Consider the following 17,307-nt stretch of genomic DNA (forward strand, 5'->3'; position numbering starts at 1 on the left):
TTTGACTTGATGCCATTAGACTTCACGGGGTCTGGAGTCAATGTTGAAGACTCCCAGGGCAACTCCCTCCTGACAGTGTACCACTGTCCCGCCACCTCTGGTGGGTCTGTCCTGCCGGTGGTGTCTGGGACATAGTCATACTCTCAGAATCATAGATTGCAGACAATGTCAGGCTGTTGCTTGACTAGTCTTTGGGACAGCTGTTCCAATTTTGGCACAAGCCCTCAGATATTTGTAAGGAGGACTTTGCAGGGTTGACGGGGCATGGTTGGTCATTATTGTTTCTGGTGCCTAGGTCGATGCCGGGTGGTCTGTCCGGTTTCATTCCTTTTTTTAGGCTTTGTAGAGGATTAATACAACTGAGTGCTTGCTCGGCCATTTCAGAGGGCATTTTAAGAGTCAATCACAGAATCTGATCGTGCAGAAGAGGCCCTTCGGCCCATTGAGTCTGCACCGATGCATTAAAGACACCTGACCTGTCTACCTAATCCCATTTGCCAGCACTTGGCCCATAGCCTTGAATGTTATGACGTGCCAAGTGCTCATCCAGGTACTTTTTAAAGGATGTGAGGCAACCCGCCTCTACCACCCTCCCAGGCAGGGCATTCCAGACCGTCACCACCCTCTGGGTAAAAAGGTTCTTCCTCAAATCCCCCTTAAACCTCCCGCCCCTCACCTTAAACTTGTGACCCCTCGTAACTGACCCTTCAACTAAGGGGAACAGCTGCTCCCTATCCACCCTGTCCATGCCCCTCATAATCTTGTACACCTCGATCAGGTCACCTCTCAGTCTTCTCTGCTCCAGCGAAAACAGCCCAAGCCTATCCAACCTCTCTTCATAGCTTAAATGTTCCATCCCAGGCAACATCCTGGTGAATCGCCTCTGCACCCCCTCCAGTGCAATCACATCCTTCCTATAATGTGGCGATCAGAATTGCACACAGTACTCCAGCTGTGGCCTTATCAAAGTTCTGTACAACTCCAACATGACCTCCCTGCTTTTGTAATCGATGCCTCGATTGATAAAGGCAAGTGTCCCATATGCCTTTTTCACCACCCTATTAACCTGCCCTTCTGCCTTCAGAGATCTATGGACAAACACGCCAAGGTCCCTTTGTTCCTCGGAAATTCCCAGTGTCAGGCCATTCATTGAATACTTCTGTGTCACATTACTCCTTCCAAAGTGTATCACCTCACACTTTTCAGCGTTAAATTCCATCTGCCACTTTTTTGCCCATTTGACCATCCCGTCTGTATCTTCCTGTAACCTAAGACACTCCACCTCACCCACTCGGCCAATCTTTGTGTCATCCGCGAATTTACTGATCCTATCCCCCACATAGTCATTTATGTCATTTATATAAATGACAAACAATAGGGGACCCAGCACAGATCCCTGTGGTACGCCACTGGACACTGGCTTCCAGTCACTAAAACAGCCATCTGTCATCACTCTCTGTCTCCTACAGCGAAGCCAATTTTGAATCCACCTCATCAAGTTACCCTGTATCCCATGTGCATTTGCTTTCTTGATAAGTCTCCCATATAGGACCTTGTCAAAGACCTTGCTGAAATCCATGTAAACTACATCAACTGCACTACCCTCATCTACACACCTGGTCACATGCTCAAAAAATTCAATCAAATTTGTTAGGCATGACCCCCACCCCCTCTGACAAAGCCATGCTGACTATTCCTAATCAAATTTTGCCTCTCCAAGTGGAGATAGATTCTCTCCTTCAGAATTTTCTCCAATAGTTTCCCTACCACTGATGTGAGACTCACTGGTCTGTAGTTCCCTGGCTTATCTCTACAACCTTTCTTAAATAGTGGGACCACATTAGCTGTTCTCCAGTCCTCTGGCACCTCCCCCGTGGCCAGAGAGGAATTAAAAATTTGGGTCAGAGCCCCTGCAATCTCCACCCTTGCCTCCCACAGCATCCTGGGACACAAATCATCCGGACCTGGAGATTTGTCCACTTTCAAGCCTGCCAAAACCTCCAATACCTTGTCACTCCCAATGACAATTTTCTCAAGAACCTCACAGTCTCTCTCTCTGAGTTCCACATCTACATCCTCTTTCTCTTGGGTGAAGACAGATGTGAAGTATTCATTCAACACCCGACCAATGCCCTCTGGCTCCGCCCACAAATTTTCCCCTTGATCCCGAATGGGTCCTACTCTTTCCCTGGTTATCCTCTTCCCATTGATATACTTATAGAATATCTTGGGATTTTCCCTACTTTTACCAGCCAGAGCTTTCTCAGATCCCCTCTTTGCTCTCCTAATTGCTTTCTTAAGCTCCATCCTACACTTTCTGTATTCCACTAATGCTTCTATTGATTTTCTGTCCTTGTATTTGCTAAAAGCCTCTCTTTTCCTTATTATACCCTGAATGTTTCTGGTCATCCATGGTTCTCTGGGCTTGTTGCTCCTACCTATTATCCTAGAGGGAACATGTTGGGCCTGTATCCTCCCCATTTCCTTTTTGAATGCCCCCACTGCTCTTCTGTAGATTTCCCGACAAGTAACTCTTTCCAGTCTACCTTGGCCAGATCCTGCCTTATTTTACTAAAATTCGCTCTCCCTCAATCCAAAACCTTTTTTTGCAACTTGTCTATTTCTTTCTCCATAACAAGCTTAAATTGTACCATGTTGTGGTTGCTATCACCAAAATGCTGCCCCCACCAACACATCAACCACCTGTTCAGCTTCATTCCCCATAATTAGGTCCATCACTGCACTCTCCCTTGTTTGATCCGCTACATATTGAGCTAAAAGCTTCTCCTGTCTACATTTTAAGAACTCCACTCCATCTAAGCCCTTCACACGATGACTATCCCAATTAATGTTGGGAAAGTTGAAATCACCTAATATAATTACCCTATTATTATTTTTACACAGCTCTACAAATTGCACACATTTGCTCCTCAATTTCCCGCTGACTATCTGGGGGTCTATAATAAACACCTAGCAATGTGGCTGTCCCTTTTTATTCCTAAACTATACCCATAAAGCTTCATTTGATGCCCCCTCCAAGATATCATGTCTCCTTACTGCAGTAACTGACTCCTTAACTAGTTTAGTTTAGTTTAGAGATACAGCACTGAAACGGGCCCTTCGGCCCACCGAGTCTGTGCCGACCATCAACCACCCATTTATACTAATCCGACACTAATTCCATATTCCTACCACAACCCCACCTGTCCCTATATTTCCCTACCACCTACCTATACTAGGGGCACTACTGCTATTGGTCTGGAGTCACATGTAGGCCAGACCAGGTAAGGACAGCAGGTTTCCTTCCCTCAAGGACATTAGTGAACCAGATTTTTTTTTTACAACAGTCAACGATGGTTTCATGATCATCACTAGACTTTTTTTTAAATTCCAGATTTATTTATTTAGCTTATTTATTTATTGGCAAATGAAGTTCAACAAATATAAATGATGTTGTATATTTTGGTGGGAAGAATATGAAGGTCAGTTATTACTAAGGTACAAGTCTAGGGGCTGGATTTTGTTTTCCTGCCACCATCAGCGGCGGCGGGTATATAAAAAAAAAATGGTGGCTGGGTGTAGCGAATGCAGAGTTGGCCCACCCCACGACACTAACAATAACCGTTTGCCCCATTTCTCTTTCCCCCTGCCCCCCCTCCACTACACTAAACATGCAGAGTTCAGCAGCCCACCCCCACCCTACATCAGGAGCAGAACAAAATTCAGCCCTAGGTGGGGTAGAGAAACAAAAGGATCTTAGAATACAAATCCACTAAAAACTAAAAGTTGTGCCACTGGCTTGCAAGGCCAAAAAAAAATCAAACCAAACACTAGGCTTTATTTCTGGAGGGGTAGAATGAAAAGTAGGGAAGTTTTGCTAAACTTGTATCGAACCTCAGTGAGACCACACCTAGAGTACTGTGTGCAGTTCTGGTCACCATTTTATAAGAGGGTGCAGAGAAGATTTACAAGGACAATACCTGAAGTGCATGGGTATCATCAAGAAAGGATGATCAGGCTGAGTAGCTTTTCTCGAGGGGTGGGTGTTTAGTTTAGTTTAGAGATACAGCACTGAAACAGGCCCTTCGGTCCACCGAGTCTGTGCCGACCATCAACCACCCATTTATACTAATCCTGCACTAATCCCATATTCCTACCACATCCCCACCTGTCCCTATATTTCCCTACCACCTACCTATACTAGGGGCAATTTATAATGGCCAATTTACCTATCAACCTGCAAGTCTTTGGCATGTGGGAGGAAACCGGAGCACCCGGAGGAAACCCACGCAGACACAGGGAGAACTTGCAAACTCCACACGGGCAGTACCCAGAATTGAACCTGGGTCGTTGGAGCTGTGAGGCTGCGGTGCTAACCACTGCCCCGCGGGTGGAGGAAGAAGACTGAGGGATGATCTAATGGATACAGAGAGAATGTTTCCACTTGTGGGGAAGAGCAGAACTAGAGGCCATCAATATAAGATAGTCACCAAGGAATTCAGAAGAATCTTCTCTACCCAAAGACTGGTGAGAATGTGGAACTTGTTACCACAGGAGTAGTTGAAGTGAATAGTATTGATGCATTTAAGGGGAAGCTGGAGAAGGGAATAGAGGGTTAAGCTGATGATGTTAGATGAGGAAAGATGAGGGGAGGCTCAAGTGGAGCATAAATATTGACATGGACTAGTTGGGTCGAATGGCCTGTTTCTGTGCTGTATATTCTATGTAATCCTATGTAACTTGTATTCACTTGAATTTAGAAGGCTGAGGGGTGGTGATCTGATCAAGGCTTTTAAAATGACAAAATAATTAGAGAGAAACTATTTACCCTCGTGAGAGAGTCCAGAACAAGGCGGCACAATCTTAAAATTAGAGCTAAGCAATTCTGGGGTTAAATCAGGAAGGACTTTTCACACAAAGGATAATGAAAATCTGGAATCTCTTTCCTCCAAAAGGTTGTGGATGCAGGGAGTCAGTTGGAACTTTCAAGATTGAGGTTGATAGGTTTTTGTTAGGTGAGTGTGTCAAAGGATCTGGAGCAAAGACAGATAAATGGAGTTGGGAACAGTTCAGCCTTGATCTAATTGAATGGCAGAGCAGGCTGGAGTAGCGAAAAAAACCCACCTGTTCTTATGGATAACATGTGAATTAAACAACTGTTAAACAGCTTTTTGTCTTTCTGTTTCTCCTAGGTGGAACATCAATGCTTAGAGTACATGCTGAAGAAGAATGTTGAGCCCGTTGTGATCAGCTTGTACTATGAGAGTCTATGTGGAGCATGTCGTAGCTTTCTCGTCTTTCAGCTTTATCCCACCTGGCTGATGCTGAATGACATAATGAACGTCACTCTCGTCCCATATGGAAATGCTGTGGTAAAGTACATCAATACTTGTAGCAGTGCTCAAAGGGGAGAGGTCAAAGGTGAGGCAGGTAGGCCAAGGAGGGTTTGGGAGGGGCAGGGAGATGAAGACAAGTGAACAACAACCATGATGGACAGGCTGGCTGAGGAAGGGGAAGATGAAGTCAGGATCATGTGGCTCGTCCAATAACTTGCAATTTCAGTTTCTGTAGAATCTGAATTAGATTAGATTAGAGATACAGCACTGAAACAGGCCCTTCGGCCCACCGAGTCTGTGCCGACCATCAACCACCCATTTATACTAATCCTACATTCCTACCAAACATCCCCACCTGTCCCTGTATTTCCCTACCACCTACCTATACTAGTGACAATTTATAATGGCCAATTTACCTACCAACCTGCAAGTCTTTTGGCTTGTGGGAGGAAACCGGAGCACCCGGAGAAAACCCACGCAGACACAGGGAGAACTTGCAAACTCCGCACAGGCAGTACCCAGAATCGAACCCGGGTCCCTGGAGCTGTGAGGCTGCGGTGCTAACCACTGCGCCACTGTTCAATCCAAAAAAAAAATGGAGACTTGAATTCAGCAGAAATTGTGGTTAAACATTCCCCAGTAATTGAGGTTGGATTTATATTTTTGTAAGTTAGTGAAGAATGCTATGTGTTTGGTCCACTAAGATTTATTGAAGGAGCCCATTCTGGTTCCATTCTTATCTAATTGTAGTTGGTGAATCACTTGCAATGGCTTCTCTTCACACTCCTGCACCGTTACCTTTGGTGTCCCTGTCGGATCTATCCTTGGCCTTCTTATTTCTCATCTACATGCTGCCCCTCAGCGACATCGTCTGAAAGCACACTGTTAGTTTTCACATGTACACTGAGAACACCCAGCTGTACCTCACTGCCAGCTCTCCTCCACTGTTGCTAAATTATCAGATTGCTTATCCAACATCCAGTACTGGATGAGCAGAAATTTCCTCCAATTGAACTAGTGAGTTCAAGGGAGGAAACAATGATATCCTGGAGCATATCAATATTACAAAGGAGGAGGTGTTGGAGGTTTTGAAACACGTTAAAGGTGGATAAATCCCCAGGACCTGACCAGATGTATCCTAGGATTCTATGGGAAGCAAGGGAGGAGATTGCTGGGGCCCTGGCAGAGATTTTTGTATCCTCGTTAGCCACGGGTGAGGGACTGGAAGATTGGAGGATAGCTAATGTTGTGCCTTTATTTAAGAAGGGCAGCAGGGATAAGCCAAGGAACCACAGGCCGGTGAGCCTTACATCAGTGGTGGGAAAGTTATTGGAAGGGATTTTGAGAGACAGGATTTATATGCATTTGGAAAGGCAAGGTCTGATTAGGGATAGTCAGCATGGCTTTGTGCGTGGGAAATAATGTCTCTCAAATTGGATTGAGTTTTTGAGGAGGTGACCAAGAGGATTGATGAGGGCAGGGCAATGGACATTGTCTACATGGACTTTAGCAAGGCCTTTGACAAGTCCTGCATGGTAGGCTGGTCCAGAAGGTTTGAACACATGGGATCCAGGGTGAGCTAGCCAATTGGATACAAAATTGGCTTGGTGATAGGAGGCAGAGGGTGGTAGTGGAGGGTTGTTTTTCAGATTGGAGGCCGGTGACCAGTGGTGTGCCGCAGGGATCAGTGCTGGGCCCTCTGTTTGTCATATATATTAATGACTTGGATGTGAATGTAGGGGGTATGATTAGTAAGTTTGCAGATGACCCCAAAATTGGTGGTATAGTGGACAGTGAAGAAGGTTGTCTAAGGTTAAAACAGGATATAGATCAACTGGGAAAGTGGGCAAGGGATTGGCAAATGGAATTTAACGCAGACAAGTGTGAAGTGATGCATTTTGGGAAGTTAAACCAGGGCAGGACATATACAGTGAATGGCAGAACCCTGGGGAGTGTTGTTGAGCAGAGACACCTTGGGGTGCAAGTATATAATTCCCTGTAAGTGGCAACACAGGTAGACAGGGTGGTGAAGAAGGTGCATGGCATGCTTGCCTTCATCGGCCGAGGCATTGAGTACAAGAGTTGGGACGTCATGTTAGAGTTGTACATAACGTTGGTGAGGCCGTATTTGGAGTACTGTGTGCAGTTCTGGTCACCGCACTACAGGAAAGATGTGATTAATCTAGAGGGGGTGCAGAAAAGATTCACAAGGATGTTGCCTGGTTTGGAGGGCTTGAGTTATAAAGAGAGATTGGATAAAATTAGAATTAGAACATTACAGCGCAGTACAGTCCCTTCGGCCCTCGATGTTGCGCCGACCTGTGAAACCATCTGACCTACACGAGTCCATTTTCATCCATATGTCTATCCAATGACCACTTAAATGCCCTTAAGTTGGCGAGTCTACTACTGTTGCAGGCAGCAGTTGATTAGAATCCAGGACCAGCATGTTCCTGTGAGGAAGAAGGATAAGTTTGGCAAGTTTCAGGAACCTTGGATAACGTGGGATATTGTGAGCCTAGTCAAAAAGAAAAAGGAAGCATTCGTAAGGGCTGGAAGGCTAGGAACAGACGAATCCCTTGAGGAATAAGGTTCCCCACGGTAGGCTATTGCAGAAAATACGGAAGTATGGGGTTGAAGGTGATTTAGAGCTTTGGATCAGAAATTGGCGAGCTGAAAGAAGACAGAGGGTGGTGGTTGATGGCAAATGTTCATCCTGGAGTTTAGTTACTAGTGGTGGACCGCAAGGATCTGTTTTGGGGCCACTGCTGTTTGTCATTTTTATAAATGACCTGGATGAGGGTGTGGAAGGGTGGGTTAGTAAATTTGCGGATGATACGAAGATCGGTGGAGTTGTGGATAGTGCCGAAGGATGTTTTAGGGTACAGAGGGACATAGGCTGCAGAGCTGGGCTAAGAGATGGCAAATGGAGTTTAATGCGGAAAAGTGTGAGGTGATTCACTTTGGAAGGAGTAACAGGAATGCAGAGTACTGGGCTAATGGGAAGATTCTTGGTAGTGTAGATGAGCAGAGAGATCTTGGTGTCCAGGTACATAAATCCCTGAAGGTTGCCACCCAGGTTAATAGGGCTGTTAAGAAGGCATATGGTGTGTTAGCTTTTATTAGTAGGGGGATCGAGTTTCGGAGCCACGAGGTCATGCTGCAGCTGTACAGAACTCTGGTGCGGCCGCACCTGGAGTATTGCGTGCAGTTCTGGTCACCGCATTATAGGAAGGATGCGGAAGCTTTGGAAAGGGTGCAGAGGAGATTTACTAGGATGTTGCCTGGTATGGAGGGAAGGTCTTACGAGGAAAGGCTGAGGGACTTGAGGTTGTTTTCGTTGGAGAGAAGGAGGAGGAGAGGTGACTTAATAGAGACATATAAGATAATCAGAGGGTTAGATAGGGTGGATAGTGAGTCTTTTTCCTCGGATGGTGATGGCAAACACGAGGGGACATAGCTTTAAGTTGAGGCGTGATAGATATAGGACAGATGTCAGAGGTAGTTTTTTTACTCGGAGAGTAGTAGGGGCATGGAACGCCCTGCCTGCAACAGTAGTAGACTCGCTAACTTGAAGGGCATTTAAGTGGTCATTGGATAGACATATGGATGAAAATGGAATAGTTTAGGTCAGATGGTTTCACAGGTCGGCGCAACATCGAGGGCCGAAGGGCCTGTACTGTGCTGTTATGTTCTATGTTCTAATATAAAAACAGTAGAAAGGAACTTAAGCAAGGAGTCAGGAGGGCAAAAAGGGGTCATGAAAAGTCATTGGCAAACAGGGTTAAGGATAATCCCAAGGCTTTTTATACATATATAAAGAGCAAGAGGGTAACTAGGGAAAGGGTTGGCCCACTCAAGGACAGAGAAGGGAATCTATGTGTGGAGCCAGAGGAAATGGGCGAGGTACTAAATGAGTACTTTGCATCAGTATTCACCAAAGAGAAGGACTTGGTGGATGATGAGCCTGGGGAAGGGAGTGTTGATAGTCTCAGTCATCTCATTATCAAAAAGGAGGAGGTGTTGGGTGTCTTGCAAAGCATTAAGGTAGATAAGTCCCCAGGGCCTGATGGGATCTACCCCAGAATACTAAGGGAGGCAAGGGAAGAAATTGCTGGGGCCTTGACAGAAATCTTTGCATCCTCATTGGCTACAGGTGAGGTCCCAGAGGACTGGAGAATAGCCAATGTTGTTCCTTTGTTTAAGAAGGGTAGCAAGGATAATCCAGGAAATTATAGGCCGGTGAGCCTTACGTCAGTGGTAGGGAAACTATTAGAGAGGATTCTTCGGGACAGGATTTACTCCCATTTGGAAACAAACAAACTTATTAGCGAGAGGCCGCATGGTTTTGTGAAGGGGAGGTCATGTCTCACTAATTTGATTGAGTTTTGTGAGGAAGTGACAAAGGTGATTGATGAAGGAAGGGCAGTGGATGTTCTTTACATTGATTTCAGTAAAGCCTTTGACAAGGTACCTCATGGCAGACTGGTACAAAAGGTGAAGTCACACGGGATCAGAGGTGAGCTGGCAAGATGGATACAGAACTGGCTCTGTCATAGAAGACAGAGGGTAGCAGTGGAAGGGTGCTCTTCTGAATGGAGGGATGTGACTAGTGGTGTTCCGCAGGGATCAGTGATGGGACCTTTGCTCTTTGTAGTATATATAAATGATTTGGAGGAAAATGTAGCTGGTCTGATTAGTAAGTTTGCGGACGACACAAAGGTTGGTGGAGTTGCGGATAGTGATGAGGATTGTCAGAGGATACAGCAGGATATAGATCGGTTGGAGACTTGGGCGGAGAAATGGCAGATGGTGTTTAATCCGGACAAATGTGAGGTAATGCATTTTGGAAGATCTAATACAGGTGGGAAGTATACAGTAAATGGCAGAACCCTTAGGAGTATTGATAGGCAGAGAGATCTGGGCGTACAGGTCCACAGGTCACAAAGTGGCAACACAGGTGGATAAGGTAGTCAAGAAGGCATACGGCATGCTTGCCTTCATCGGTCGGGGCATCGAGTATAAAAATTGGCAAGTCATGCTGCAGCTGTACAGAACTTTAGTTAGGCCACACTTAGAATATTGCGTGCAATTCTGGTCGCCACACTACCAGAAGGACATGGAGGCTTTGGAGAGGGTACAGAAGAGGTTTACCAGGACGTTGCCTGGTCCAGAGGGCATTAGCTATGAGGAGAGGTTGGATAAACTCTGATTGTTTTCACTGGAACGACGGAGGTGGAGGGGCACATGATCGAGGTTTACAAAGTTATGAGCGGCATGGACAGAGTGGATAGTCAGAAGCTTTTTCCCAGGGTGGAAGAAACAGTTACGAGGGAACATAGGTTTAAGGTGAGAGGGGCAAAGTTTAGAGGGGATGTGCGAGGCAAGTTCTTTACACAGAGGGTGGTGAGTGCCTGGAACTTGCTGCCAGGGGAGGTGGTGGAAGCAGGTACGATAGCAACGTTTAAGAGGCATCTTGACAAATACATGAATAGGATGGGAATAGAGGGATACGGTCCCCGGAAGTGCAGAAGGTTTTAGTTTAGGCAGGCATCAAGATCGGGGCAGGCTTGGAGGGCCAAATGGCCTGTTCTTGTGCTGTATTGTTCTTTGTTCTCTAGTGAAATGCAATGTTAGATTTCTCAATCTGAAAGTGAAGAGAAGTGGAGACCACAAAATCCTCCTTGATTTATATGACATTTTGCTGATTTTGGAAATGTTGACTGGTCACACGAAGTAGTGACAAATGTAAGTGCTGTACTTAGACGAGCCATATTGACTGGTGCCATTGCAGAGCTGTGTTTAACCCACACTTGCCACTTCTGCATTTCTGTGCAAGGGATTTTTTTTAACTCAACTTCTGCTTTGAAACATTAGAACCTCTTTCAGCCTTTTCTAGACTGGCCTTTCACTTTATTCTTAAATAATGAGAGACTAGGGACTCAGGAGCAAAGAGAGATTTAGTACACAAATCACTAAAAGCTGGTGGGCAAGTACAAGCAATCAAAGAGGCCAATGGAGCGTTGGCCTTTATTTCAGCTGGGATACAGAGGGGTGGAAGCAATGCTTCAGTTGGACAGAGTTCCCAGTGCCCTCCATCTGCCAGTGTACTTGGAGAGTGAATTAGCATCTGAGCTCGATGTTCTGCTTTCTGCAATGAACCTTGTTTGACAAAATGAACAGCTGAAGACTAGATGTGGCTGAAACTTTTGCTGTGACCTTTTATTGAGTAGCAAAGAGCCTGTGAATGGCACTGAAGTGGGCCCAATCCCTGCTGGAGAGACTCTGACTGCCACGTTCCCTTTTAATCCTCAAATATTTGGTTACCATCTCTTGTAGGAGAGAAATGAAAGTGGCAAGTGGATTTTCAACTGTCAACATGGAGTGCAGGAATGTACCGGAAACATGATTGAGGTGCGTGCCAAACCTGAGCAGGTACTGAGGTTCATGTGATCATTGCGAAAATCCTCACCTCTAATCTCCTTAACAATTGGAATCAGTTGCTTTCTTTAACATCCTCTTCATCCTCCCAGGTTTCCCATGTGATTTAAATTGGAAAAGACTCTAACTTCATTTATACCTCCAAATCCAAGTCCATCCCTTGGCATCCTCCAAAGGGCCTATTGAGGCATTTCATCGCTGCCTCCTTATGAGCAGTAACCCTATGTCCCATCCTACTCCCTGCCCTTGGGCCAGCTGGGAGCTAATCTTTCCAATCATCTTCCCCATCCCACCCACTCTCTCCCAGCACTGACCTTGTGGTCTCTGCCAGTGGTCTGTCTCTCTCTGTGTCTGTCTCTCTCTGTGTCTGTCTCTCTCTGTGTCTGTCTCTCTCTGTGTCTGTCTCTCTCTGTGTCTGTCTCTCTCTCTGTGTCTGTCTCTCTCTCTGTGTCTGTCTCTCTCTCTGTGTCTGTCTCTCTCTCTGTGTCTGTCTCTCTCTCTGTGTCTGTCTCTCTCTCTGTGTCTGTCTCTCTCTCTGTGTCTGTCTCTCTCTCTGTGTCTGTCTCTCTCTCTGTGTCTGTCTCTCTCTCTGTGTCTGTCTCTCTCTCTCTGTGTCTCTCTCTCTCTCTGTGTCTCTCTCTCTCTCTGTGTCTCTCTCTCTCTCTGTGTCTCTCTCTCTCTCTGTGTCTCTCTCTCTCTCTGTGTCTCTCTCTCTCTCTGTGTCTCTCTCTCTCTCTGTGTCTCTCTCTCTCTCTGTGTCTCTCTCTCTCTCTGTGTCTCTCTCTCTCTCTGTGTCTCTCTCTCTCTCTGTGTCTCTCTCTCTCTCTGTGTCTCTCTCTCTCTCTGTGTCTCTCTCTCTCTCTGTGTCTCTCTCTCTCTCTGTGTCTCTCTCTCTGTGTCTCTCTCTCTGTGTCTCTCTCTCTGTGTCTCTCTCTCTGTGTCTCTCTCTCTGTGTCTCTCTCTCTGTGTCTCTCTCTGTGTCTGTCTCTGTGTCTGTCTCTGTGTCTGTCTCTGTGTCTGTCTCTGTCTCTGTCTCTGTCTCTGTCTCTGTCTCTGTCTCTGTCTCTGTCTCTCTCTGTCTCTCTCTGTCTCTCTCTGTCTCTGTCTGTCTCTGTCTGTCTCTGTCTCTGTCTCGCTTCATTTAAAATCCTTGTCTTCTACTGCCTGCCCAAGTATCATGACCATTTTCTCACCAAGATATTTTCACTGCTTTTCTCTCTCAGCCTCTATGCTGAGTGACGTCTCATTCTCTAATTTCAACTTCCATCTCACTCATCACGCTCTCTCTCCTATGAATTTACTGTTATCCTATCCTCCCTCAATCTCTCCCTCCAAGTAAACTCCCCAACCCATATTTATGGCTACCTCTTTGACTTTGCCATCTCATGTGGCTTCACTACACATAGTATCAATTACATAAGACCATCTCCAATCATTTCCTTGTATCGTTCTCCATCCACATCCTCTTCCTCCTCCCACCACCACTTCATTCTGTGTCCACCCCTAGAAAAAACTTTGAGTCACTTACAACTGCAATTTCAAAATCCTAACTGCCTAGCCTTTGGTCCTCTGTACCATGGAATTTCTGCAGCTACTGATCTGCTGAACCACACCCTCATCACCTTTGCCCTAATTCTCATTAAAACCTTAACTCTCTCTCTCGTCCTGGCTGTTCCTCCTTGGTATGGCCTCATCTCCACTCCCTTAAATGCCGGGACACAAACATGAATGTTCATGATTAACAACTAGTTTGGCCATTCATCAAATCTGATTAGACCACATAAAGCACTATTGGGCCCTGCTGTCCTCTGCCAAGACTGCTGCTTATTGCAGCGTAACCCCCTGCTTTTCTTCTCCACTACAAACTGTCTTCTCCAGCCTCGTCTTCTACAAGTGCAAGGAGATTTGCTTTCTACCTGAGCAGTGCACACCTCTCCTGGTGGGGCTACTTGCTGTCCCCAGCTGCAGGCCATCTGATTGGGCCTGCAGCCTCAGGAAGCCACCTCCTTTAAGATGGTGCTGGAGGGCGCACTGTAAGACTTGTGTGGGATCAGGACCCAGATAAGATTTCTTTTTCAGGAGTCGGGACCAATCATCATAGTATTCCGCTACAAACTCTGTTCCCTGATGCCTGAGGCAGAACCAGTTTGCTCGTGCTCTTGGTGTCCTATTTAACTTTAAGCTGCACTTCTGACCCAATTTCCCCTCCCAGATTCTCAGAATTGTTAGTGCAGAAGGCCATTCAGCCCATCATGTCTGCACTGGCTCTCCGAAAGAGTAATTCACTCAGTTTAACCTTGCTCAACTTCACCCCTGCCTCAGCTCATCTGTTGCTGAAACCCTCATCCATGCCTTTGTCCCCTCCAAACTTGACTATTCCAGTGCTCTCTTGGCTGGCCTCCTACCTTCCATGCTCCATAAATCTCAGCTCATCCAAAGCTCCGTTGCCCATATCCTAACGCGCACCAAGTCCTGTTCACCATTACCCCTGTACTCGTTGACCTACATTGTTCGTTGGTCCAGCAACACCTTGAATTTAAAATTCTCATCCTTATTTTCAAATCTCTCCATGGCCTCACCCCTCCCTGTCTCTGTAACCTCCTCCAGCCCTACAACCCTCTGAGATTTCTTTACTCCTTCAATTTGGGCCTCCTGTGTACGCCAATTTTAATCACTGCACCATTGGCAGCTGTGCTTTCAGCTGCTTGGGCTTCAAACTCTGGAATTCCCTCCATTTACCTCTCCACCTCATTTTCCTCCTTTTTAAGATGCTCCATAAAACCTACCTCTTTGTCCAAGCATTTGACCACATGTCTTAATATCTCCTTATGTGACCTTTATAAACTAAAATTAATTCAGTTGAATTCAAGATGAGGTCTGTTCATGTTAAAGACTTTTGTTGATTTGAGTTAACCAATCACAGATTATTAAGGGACCCTAAAGCACTTTCCACAACAACTTGCATTTTAATTCAGTAAAACTCCCGTGAAGCACCCTAGCATGTTTTACTGCATTAAGGTGCTATATAAATGCAAGTTGTTGTGGAAAGTGCTTTAGGGTCCCTTAATAATCTGTGATTGGTTAACTCAAATCAACAAAAGTCTTTAACATGAACAGACCTCATCTTGAATTCAACTGAATTAATTTTAGTTTATTCAGAACTGAGAATTGAACTTTAACCTAGATTTCGTGCTGTGGGACTACTTTGTGCCTCAATCTGCTACAAAGTCTTGTCCCACCCAGTACTCTTACTCTAATGTAGTCACATTCCTAAGCAGATGCCAGTAGGCCCATTAACCTGGCCTCCCCCAGGAATACTGCACTCTGCTAGTCACCATCTTGTGTTCAGTTTCCCCCAGTCCTGGAATCACTGCTGATCTGTATGATAATTGAATTATTGCTGTTTCTTTTTGTTTGATTTACAGACCTGCCTGATGCACACCCTCCAGGACCCTGCACGGTATTTCCCGATTATTTTCTGTATGGAATCGGCAGACAATGTGATTACAGCTGCTCAACTGGTGAGTGCCCGAGCAAAGCCACCACGGTTGCATATGGTTAGGCATAGCGGGATCACCCTGCCAGGATACTGGGAGAGCTCCCTGCTATGGCACCTTGATAGAAATAACATCTCCAAAGGAAAATGTGGCACTACATTGAACTGTTGACCAAGATTATGGGCTGAAGGTTCAGAGTGGGACTTGAATCCACAGCTTCTCATTTGGTGAAATAGCTGCTATCTTAGCTACTTTTAAAGGTCATCGACCTAAAACGTTAACTTTGTTTCTCACTCCACAGATGCTGCCAGACCTGCTGAGTATTTTCTGCATTGGTGGTAGGGAGCATGGAGAAGAGATGGACTAAAACCATGGTCAGATTTGACTATTTTACCTTTTCTTGGAGGCCTCTGAAGTTGAGAAAAAGTGTGGCAGCATTGCAGAAGAAATTCAACTGTTTGTTCCATTCCGTTTTAGTCAGGAGTCCAGTGTTGAGATAAAGGTGTAGACTGGGCAATGTTTGGACAAGGTCTGAGATGAAGGGATTGCAAAGCAAGGTACTTATACCGGATGTCAGGGTGCTGGAGACTCAGCAAGATGTAGATGGTGGGGAAGGTCAGTTCATGGGCGGCGCAGTGGTTAGCACCGCAGCCTCGCAGCTCCAGTGATCCGGGTTCGGTTCCGGGTACAGCCTGTGCGGAGTTTGCAAGTTCTCCCTGTGATCGCGTGGGTTTCCGCTGGGTGCTCCGGTTTCCTCCCACAGCCAAAGACTTGCAGGTTAATAGGTAAATTGGCCATTGTAAATTGCCCCTAGTGTAGGTAGGTGGTAGGGGGAAGGTGGGGATGTGAGAGGGTAATGGGATTAATGTAGCATTAGTATAAATGGGTGGTTGATGGTTGGCACAGACTCGGTGGCCTGAAGGGCCTGTTTCAGTGCTGTATCACTAAATAAATAAAATATGGAAGGTTGGGAGTCAGTGTGTAGATTACTGGAAGGATGAAGATTAGCATTAGAACAAAAGTACAGGCATGATCGGCTGAATGGTTTTGTATGATTCAATGAAGAGTTAAAGTATTTGGGGGATTGAAAAGGTCAAGGAGTAATTTTTAATGGCTTGCAGGTGAATTTCTTGAGGTTACTGTGGGAGCTCAGTGTTCTGTCACTGCTGTTCTGAGCTAGCTCCCTCTATGCAGACAGACTGAAATTTTAACTGATGGAGTGCAAAAGAAGCAAAACACTTAGCACCAGGAAATCTTGGTCCTTCCTCCACCTCCCTCTGCAATCTCTCCCTGCACCATCTCCTGCTATCCGTCGGGTTCTTCAGATCTCCTTGAACTTTGGAAGATCAATGTTAACTATTTCTGTCCAGTTACGATGGGAGGTTGGGGAAGTTTTACAGAAAATCTATCCCAAGATGTTCTGTGACTACATTCAACTTCCTCCTCAGTTCTGCATTAAAGGTTTCGGTCACAGTGCTTCCCCTTTCACCCAGAACATTCATGCATTGAGCTTCTGGTTGGTCAGTGCAGCTTCCTGATCCAGTACCACATTAGCTAGTTGCTCCATGTCACTGCTGGTCATGTTCTTGAATTGATTAATGGAGTGTAAGCAGCAGAAATTGGTGTTGGAACTGATCTGTCCCAGGCCTCAGTTTGTTGTCTGAAAATGGAGCCTTGACGGGTCTCTCCCTGTCATAACACTGTCTATGCAAGAGGAAACTGTTTGCACTTTGTGAAGGAAGCTGCCATTCTTTTCGTATAGAGCATAGTTTCAAAGTTACAGCTCTACCATTTGATCTCTGCAGTGCCTTCAGGTCTACGAGCCCAAAGTCTCCTGGACCAATGTTGAAAACTGTGTTAACGGTGACCTAGGAAACAAACTGATGCACCAGAATGCAGAACTAACCAGAGCACTAAACCCACCGCATGAATATGTTCCCTGGATCCTGGTCAATGGGGTAAGAAGGAAAGATGCACCCTGCTCAAGAAGGCAACATATCGAACTTGTAACAATGGCTGCATATTTTCACGTG

The 17,307-nt window shown here is 45.8% G+C and overlaps 1 protein-coding gene across 1 annotated transcript in view; it reads left to right on the forward strand.

The window, feature by feature from the left end:
* The window catches only part of LOC137351495 (gamma-interferon-inducible lysosomal thiol reductase-like), a 61,670-nt gene that overhangs the window by 19,164 nt on the left and 25,199 nt on the right, over nt 1-17,307 (forward strand). Inside the window, exons 2-5 of the mRNA XM_068015944.1 lie at nt 5,193-5,372; nt 11,676-11,750; nt 15,203-15,298; nt 17,080-17,232. Coding sequence (XP_067872045.1) covers nt 5,193-5,372; nt 11,676-11,750; nt 15,203-15,298; nt 17,080-17,232 — 504 coding nt within the window. The remainder of the gene's footprint in view (nt 1-5,192; nt 5,373-11,675; nt 11,751-15,202; nt 15,299-17,079; nt 17,233-17,307) is intronic.

This window comes from Heterodontus francisci, chromosome 36 (genome assembly GCF_036365525.1).
Source record: "Heterodontus francisci isolate sHetFra1 chromosome 36, sHetFra1.hap1, whole genome shotgun sequence".
Taxonomy (NCBI): domain Eukaryota; kingdom Metazoa; phylum Chordata; class Chondrichthyes; order Heterodontiformes; family Heterodontidae; genus Heterodontus; species Heterodontus francisci.